General features: G+C 44.4%; 1 protein-coding gene across 1 annotated transcript; it reads left to right on the forward strand.

Moving 5' to 3' along the window:
* The first annotated feature begins 2,939 nt into the window (after positions 1-2,939).
* Positions 2,940-6,145, forward strand: LOC141027495 (uncharacterized). The gene is made up of 9 exons (XM_073504552.1): positions 2,940-3,293; positions 4,169-4,231; positions 4,318-4,542; positions 4,613-4,718; positions 4,830-5,081; positions 5,245-5,456; positions 5,535-5,732; positions 5,809-5,946; positions 6,026-6,145. The coding sequence occupies exons 1-9, from the start codon at positions 2,940-2,942 to the stop codon at positions 6,143-6,145; spliced, it is 1,668 nt and encodes a 555-aa protein (XP_073360653.1).
* Positions 6,146-8,497: the final 2,352 nt, after the last annotated feature.

An 8,497-nucleotide genomic window follows, 5' to 3' on the forward strand; every position in this document is an offset into this window, starting at 1 on the left:
GTGATGAGTGCGTGTGGAAAAAGTTTGGGGTCCACCGGCTGTGTCAGAAAAGAGAACGCAGTACGGGGCTGACATCCTTCATATTCGTTCAGTGCCGGTTGCATGGGTGGTACAAGGTGGCATGCACGAAACATTACCCAATTTTGGGAGGCAGTGGGCATGCCCATCTTAGGGCCCCACGCAAGATTTGAACGAATTCGGACACCAAACGCACATTGCGTCACGCCCGGTCAGTGTTTTCGGTGTGTTTCACGGAGAAAACCATAAGAAATTCATACGGTGTCGGAAAATTATGAAAACTTGCACGCATGATGGCCCTGGTGATGAGTGCGTGTGGAAAGAGTTTGGTGTCCACCGGCTGAGTCAGAAAAGAGAATGCAGTACGGGGCTGACATCCTTCATATCCGATCAGTGCCGGTTGCATTGGTGGTACGAGGTGGCATGCACGAAACGTCACCCAATTTTGGGAGGCATGGGCATGCCTATCTTAGGGCCCCACGCAAGATTTGAACGAATTCGGACACCAAACGCACGTTGCGTCACGCCCGGTCCGTGTTTTCCATGCGTTTCACGGAGAAAACCATAAGAAATTCCTACCGTGTCAGAAAATTATGAAAACTTGTACGCATCATGGCCCTGGTGATGAGTGCGTGTGGAAAAAGTTTGGTGTCCATCTGCTGAGTCAGAAAAGAGAACGCAGTACGGGGCTGACATCCTTCATATCCGATCAGTGTCGGTTGCATGGGTGGTACGAGGTGGCATGCACGAAACGTCGCCCAATTTTGGGAGGTAGTGGGCATGCCCATCTTAGGGCCCCACGCAAGATTTGAACGAATTCGGACACCAAAGGCACGTTGCGTCACGCCCGGTCAGTGTTTTCGGTGCGTTTCACGGAGAAAAGCATAAGAAATTCATACGGTGTCGGAAAATTATGAAAACTTGCACGCATGATGGCCCTGGTGATGAGTGCGTGTGGAAAAAGTTTGGGGTCCACCGGCTAAGCCAGAAAAGAGAGCGCAGTACGTGCCTGACATCCTTCATATCCGATCAGTGCCGGTTGCACGGGTGGTACGAGGTGGCATGCACGAATTGTCACCCAATTTTGGGAGGCAGTGGGCATGCCCATCTTAGGGCCCCACGCAAGATTTGAACGAATTCGGACACCAAACGCACGTCGCGTCACGCCCGGTCAGTGTTTTCGGTGCGTTTGACGGAGAAAACCATAAGAAATTCATACGGTGTCGGAAAATTATGAAAACTTGCATGCATGATGGCCCTGGTGATGAGTGCGTGTGGAAAAAGTTTGGGGTCCACCGGCTGAGTCAGAAAAGAGAACGCAGTACGGGGCTGACATCCTTCATATCTGATCAGTGCCGGTTGCATGGGTGGTACGAGGTGGCATGCACGAAACGTCACCCAATTTTGGGAGGCAGTGGGCATGCCCATCTTAGGGCCCCACACAAGATTTGTACGAATTCGGACACCAAACGCACGTTGCGTCACGCCCGGTCAGTGTTTTCGGTGCGTTTCACGGAGAAAACCATAAGAAATTCATACGGTGTCGGAAAATTATGAAAACTTGCACGCATGATGGCCCTGGTGATGAGTGCGTGTGGAAGAAGTTTGGGGTCCACCGGCTGAGTCAGAAAAGAGAACGCAGTACGGGGCTGACATCCTTCATAACCGATCAGTGCCGGTTGCATGGGTGGTACGAGGTGTCATGCACGAAACGTCATCCAATTTTGGGAGGCAGTGGGCATGCCCATCTTAGGGCCCCACGCAAGATTTGAACGAATTCGGACACCAAACGCACGTTGCGTCATGCCCGGTCAGTGTTTTCGGTGCGTTTCATGGAGAAAACCATAAGAAATTCATACGGTGTCGGAAAATTATGAAAACTTGCACGCATGATGCCCCTGGTGATGAGTGCGTGTGGAAAAAGTTTGGGGTCCACCGGCTGAGTCAGAAAAGAGAACGCATTACTGGGCTAACATCCTTCATATCCGATCAGTGCCGGTTGCATGGGTGGTACGAGGTGGCATGCACGAAACGTCACCCAATTTTGGGAGGCAGTGGGCATGCCCATCTTAGGGCCCCACACAAGATTTGAACGAATTCGGACACCAAACGCACGTTGCGTCACGCCCGGTCAGTGTTTTCGGTGCGTTTGACGGAGAAAACCATAAGAAATTCATACGGTGTCGAAAAATTATGAAAACTTGCACGCATGATGGCCCTGGTGATGAGTGCGTGTGGAAAAAGTTTGGGGTCCACCGGGTGAGTCAGAAAAGAGAACGCAGTACGGGGCTGACATCCTTCATATCCGATCAGTGCCGGTTGGATGGGTGGTACGAGGTGGCATGCACGAAACGTCACCCAATTTTGGGAGGTAGTGGGCATGCCCATCTTAGGGCCCCATGCAAGATTTGAACGAATTCGGACACCAAACGCACGTTGAGTCGCGCCCGGTCAGTGTTCTCGGTGCGTTTCACGGTGAAAACCATAAGAAATTCATACGGTGTCGGAAAATTATGAAAACTTGCACGCATGATGGCCCTGGTGATGAGTGCGTGTGCAAAAAATTAGAATGGTTGCATTAAAAAAATGCATTAATATTTTCTGTCGTTAAAAGAACATCGGAGATAATGGCTCTCTTTTTGAAGAGTATGCATGATCCATGTGAACCTTCACAAGCTCTGAGCAGGTGAAGACTCACATCGATCCCGCATATCCTCCAAATAGAGTCCCACAAACTCAGATGTTTGTTCATTGACCAAAAGAAAATTATATAAAGGAGTCAATGGCTCGCCGGCCTAGCGATGTTGTATTAAACTAGAAATGTTAAACTACAATGCATTTTTTTAATAAATGCATCGTGGGCCAGCCGGCAGTAGTTTTACGGGACGGGCCAAGGGGCCCACTATGGCGTGACCACGTCTATGACGCTGTACATGCGTGCATGGCATGGAAACCACGCCGCCATTACCTCGCCCCAGGACCGCCTAACCCTGCCGCCTCCACGCACGTCCTCACCCCGATCCGACGGTCGCACCGCCGTGGCCGTCCCAACTCCCTTCCCTGCCGGCCTGGCGGCAGCCATACACTTTGGCATCTGCGCGCGCGACTTGGATCTCAGGCCCGGCCGTGCCGTCTCGGCAAAGTCGCCCGCAGCCAGAACCCTAGGACGGGCCGTCGGCCAGTGCGGTGGTGTGGGCAGAGGGCGCGCGGCTGCCATGATTAACCCACACCGGGTGGGGTTAAGGGGCTGCCGGTGCATGTCGAGGCGCCAGAAGGCATGGTATTAAACCATATGTAATGTTTTTTGAATCTCGTAACTAGTTAGATAACTGTCATCTTATTTAGAATGCAAGAATTCGGAGATGTGTACTGCTCGGTTGAGAAGTGGTGCGAATTGGTGGGAAAATTCACACCCAGACAGCGCATGATGCTACGTGGCACAAATTTGGACAGTATGTTGAGAATTCCTTAAGTGAAAATGAGGAAAAATTTATTGGAATATATGATTACAACGTATGATATTAGTAGAAAGCGATTTATTATTCGGCCAAATACTGACGGCATCAGTATGCTTAATGAAGATGTTTATGACATATTCGGGCTACGTAACGAGGGTGATGATGTCAGTAGCATGATAGCAACAGTACAACTAGATGCCAAAAAAATTGTTCCGAATCGGTTTCTAGACAAAAGAACAGGCCTAATCCTCATCGATGAGTTGATAAAAAATATTGTTGATACTCAGTCATATGATGATGATTTTGTGAGAAGGGCCGTACTGGTTCTTATGGGTACAGTCTTAGCACCACAATCCACCAAGTTTGTTCCTTATCGTTATTACAAAATGGCGGAGGACGTGAACGCTATCAAGTCATACAATTGGAACGATTTCACGTTGGGGGTGTGCATGGATGCTATTAAAAACACGGTCGAAGATCTTGAAAAATTCAAGTGGCCTATCGGGAACTTGGCTCTTCTTTAGGTACAAGTCATTTCGTAATAGTTGTATGTACATATATTTTTATGTGATCTATGTGTCTGACTAGTTGTGTTTACTATCATGCATTATATATACTGGGAAAAAGTTGAGCCAATTGGTGTGGAAACATTTGATCCTTTGTCTCGTGAATACCCACTAATGCTTAACTAGTCAGAAACGGAAGGGAAAAAGCGAGACGACTATGACAACATGCACGGGCGGGGCACCGGCAATGTAAGTCAATAAGTATAGTCCTTATTGGTTGCACATAGTAATTTAGTATATTCGTTATTTAATTAATTTTTTTGTTTGTTGTACAGATTGAAAACTGCGTTAGCGAAGAGTACAGACGTGCTAAGGTAGCACGTGAAGGGACTGTCCCAGAGGAAGAAACGAAGAAACCTAAACGGAAAGGTGGTGGCAGGAGTAGAAAGCCAAGCACGTCCGCGGTTTCATCGAACACGACTTATAGTATCGACCGTGTGATGACATACGTAAAGCTGCTTCACAAGGAGGTTCTCAATATACCCGAAAGATGTGCAAAGGTAATTTAGAAGTTGTATTGAACGTGTTTTAATTGTTCAACTACTTATCGTGTTTCATTTGTGATTGTAGATGGTAATGGAAAGGTTGAACACGGAAGGTGTGCTGTACAAACCCAATAAGAGGGACAACAATGACGAATTTGATAATGTAGGTGAAGGAGTTGGGATGGAGAATGGCTAGTACAAGTCATCAAAATATTGGCCAGATATTGAATCACCTACGGATGTAAAGATAGGAACATCTTTCACGGGTATCAATGATACCTCCGTGCCCGTTGATGACACAGGTGCCCCGGCGACGACACCGGATAAAGGTGAAGCTACTGATCCTTTCATTATAGACGATAATGGAAACTCTCCATCTTCGGCATCAACTGTACGTACAAAAGACTTTCCGTCTATGTCCCGAACCCCGCAGAATGCTGATATTTCTGGTGAGTCTATGGATGCTTTGTCACCAACAAAGTCCGAAGACACGTTTGAGAGTTTCCCGGCAGAGAGCAACATAGGTAATGGTGAAGGCAGTCAGGAAAATGAAGGTAAGCGCAAAAGAAAAAAGTCAAAATATTGTCGATCCCCCTACGACCTTCTCATTACCCGCAAGAAACGTGTTTAAAAAGTAAGTCAAGTACTACTTTATAATTCATGCACGCGTTATGTAATTTTTTTATTATATAACTGACTGTAGTTGCATTGTTTTAGATCTGTTTGCATCATCACCACATTCAATTCTAGCAAGTTCTCTTAATATGACTCCGGATCACATAGAGGCAGCCAGAGTTTTTGTTGAGACTCTCGCATCGTCAAAGAAGCATGCACACCGAACCGTGGTTGATGTGCCGCCACCAGATGGGGACATATGCACGCCAGCTATGCTTCACGATGTCCTGACGTTTAAATGGTTGAATGGCGCTGTAAGTATGAGTTTGGTTTTAACAAAACTCTCATTTGTACTTCACAAGTTGATAGAAATTTTTTGTTTATGTATGCAGATCATGAATGCATATTGTAAACACCTACAACACCGTGATTTTTCTGATCGTTACATATCAACAACGTGGTTCCCCAAGTTTATGTTCAGTAGGGCAAGGGGAAAGACCAAGTCAGTAAATGATTTAGACTCAGAACATGTTACAAAGAAAACAAAAGTCCTCGCAAGAGTAATGGATGAGTATTTCAGACGGGACAAGGTATTGCTTTCATATTTATTTGTTTTTATTAGTCATTACTATTTAATTGCACTAACATCATTTGGTTACTATGTAGGCGTATTTTCCTATGCACGTTAATGATAATCATTGGATAACCATAGTGATGCACACCGTCAAGGAGGAGTTTCAAGTTCTTGACTCAAATTCTAAAGGCGCAATTAGCCAAAGAATTCGCAATATGATTGCCACCCTGGTACGCTATAATTTTCGCACTCGCATTCAGAAAAATATTGGGTCATACATTAAATTCTGGTTCTGTTAATTTGTTTCAGAGAGCTGAAATTTCTAAGGATATTATGGAGGCCAACTCAACTCTTGAAGAAAAAAAAATTCCAGATGTCTCATCGTGGCCAATTAATGAGTATAAAATGCCGAGACAAAAAGATGGGTAAGTTAAATGAGTACAAGCAAATGCATGCTACATCGTAAGCTGATCACACATGTTTATTGCAGAGTGTCTTGTGGACTTTTTGTGATGTGGTGCATAAAATACTGGGACGGAGATCGCTGGACACATGAATTTGACCAGGAAGAGATTAATGCGTCAAGGCCACGTATTGTCACGAAAATTATTTTTTCAGAGGTGAACAAATTAGAGAAGGTCAAGATGAAAATTGTTAAAATCATGAAGAAGGAATAGGTATTAGCATCGGTAGGGTTTTAGTCCTGTAGAAGGTTTCCCTACCGTTGTTGGATACTTTGATCGATTGTAATGCGACATGGCACTGGGACAGATTTCGACATTTTTTCACGTTTTATTTATCGCTTTCGTGTGAGACTAAACATTTAAATGCATGTGGGCAAGTAATATTTTTGTTGTCCTAAAATGTATCAGTTTGCGGCTGTGATGTTATATGTACTGTTGTTGTTTCTATTCACAGTGGTCATTTATTTATTAAAAAATATCCCCGCCGTCCTGAGTTGGCGCGATGTGGACAAAACCAGCACAATATCCCAGGTCGATTCTGGTGGCACACTACAAGAAATATGTCAACTAGTGACCTTCTGGCAGTGACCCTGGAAGAATTGGTCATAGATCTATGACTATTTGAGACCAATTGGTCAAAAGCTGTTCGGGGGGCTCCAAACTCTAAACTATATCGACCATTTTGGTCAGAAAGGTCGTAATTTCCTTACACGAAATGGTCACAAAGCAGACATCACTGATCCACTGCCTTATTTCTAGCGGGTCATGACCAATATAGATGGTCATAACCTTGTAAGTTGTGGTGGATTTCTATGACTAGGCGCCACCTCATCAGTTTTGCCTATGTGTCATGTCCATGTGTCAATTTTTGCCCTAGGTTGTGAAGCAACCTATATTTCTGTCATTACCAAAATTGCCAAAAAAATTGGGCATTCTTTACTATTCAAATCATTGCCTCATGACAATATTCAACTCCATTTGGCTGGTAAATCTACCTCGGCAAATTTCCAAAGTTTTTGTTCAACTCGAACTGTTGTGAAGGAAGTACTAGCTAGGCATATCCTAATGAGCTGAATTTTTGCCACATCTTCTATATTCCCAAATCATTGCTGTCCACAAAATTTGAGCCCCATCTTACAATACATGTGAGTGTGGCTTCAACATTCATATTTCTGTCCAGTGTGGTACGTTGCAAAGCAAGTGACACCTAGGCTCCTCCATTTGAGCTGCAAATTTTCGGAGATAGTGTCCTTAGTAGATGATCATCCTCAGCCAAAACTCAGGCCCATTGGCCATGTGCATTTCCCGTACCACTAATCAAACACTTGGGTGCTAATTCATGTTTGAGCATTGTTCGGGCTCCTCGTGAGATTATTCTGTTGTTATTTTCTTCCAAGCATCTACCTGGGGAGTGCCAAACCTACTAGACATGCCCAGGCTTCCCAGAACGCATGGCAACACCACGGTCACGCGGTGACCATGCGGCGGGCATGCGAGTCTACGCGCTTTGGAGTTGGGGCCCTGGGCCACCGTCCAAACCTCAACGTATCACCACCAAACCATGTATTTATGCTTAAATTGATACTTATGTACCTTGAAATGATTTTTGGAAAAAATAAAGAGCAAACTATAAGGCAGCTGCAGTTCAAATTTGACCCGCTTCCTACTGAATCGGCGGAAATTTGTCTTTTTCACCAGAGATGGATCAAAGATTTTGACACCCAACCATTTTGTCAATTGTGAATTAAATATGGCCTAGTATTTTAGAAAATTGATTTGGTCCTATTTTGCAACAAATATATGGTAGGTCCTTCACAAAAAAAACTCATTTGGGGCACTCGGAAAATGGAAAATGAATTTTCTGTGCAAAGGAAATGAAAACTCCCTTAGGCAACATCGTTTGGAATTCCAAGATGCACCTTTTGCACAATATGAGATCATTTGAACAAACTATGCCATGAATGTGGCCATAAGATTGATCATTTGGCTTGAAAGCCATGAATCTTCACACATGATAGCTCATTTCTGAGAATACTTTTTAAAATAATTGTCGTATTACAAGTTTATTATTTTTCCTGGAAACTTGGTCACATATAATGACACAATGCGAAAGTTTCCCAAGTTTTTGATTTTTTTGAATTTTTTATGCCCATTTCAAAATGCGGTCAAAACGGCGGGCTTGACCGTTCCTAGCTAGTGGTTGAATCTTGGATTTTTTTGGTGTTTCTCTGATTAAATAGATACTTTTGTACCTACAAATGATTTTTGGAAAAAAATAAATAGCAAACTATGAGGCAGCCGCAGTTCAAATTTGACC

Source organism: Aegilops tauschii, chromosome 7 (assembly GCF_002575655.3).
Source record: "Aegilops tauschii subsp. strangulata cultivar AL8/78 chromosome 7, Aet v6.0, whole genome shotgun sequence".
NCBI lineage: Eukaryota > Viridiplantae > Streptophyta > Magnoliopsida > Poales > Poaceae > Aegilops > Aegilops tauschii.

Excerpts from the sequence above, each read along its gene's own strand:
- LOC141027495 (XM_073504552.1), top strand. The coding sequence starts at position 2,940 with ATGACGCTGTACATGCGTGCATGGCATGGAAACCACGCCGCCATTACC. Across the intron at positions 3,294-4,168 it reads GCATGTCGAGGCGCCAGAAG|TCAGAAACGGAAGGGAAAAA; the intron begins GCATGGTATTAA and ends ATGCTTAACTAG. Across the intron at positions 4,543-4,612 it reads TACCCGAAAGATGTGCAAAG|ATGGTAATGGAAAGGTTGAA; the intron begins GTAATTTAGAAG and ends TTGTGATTGTAG.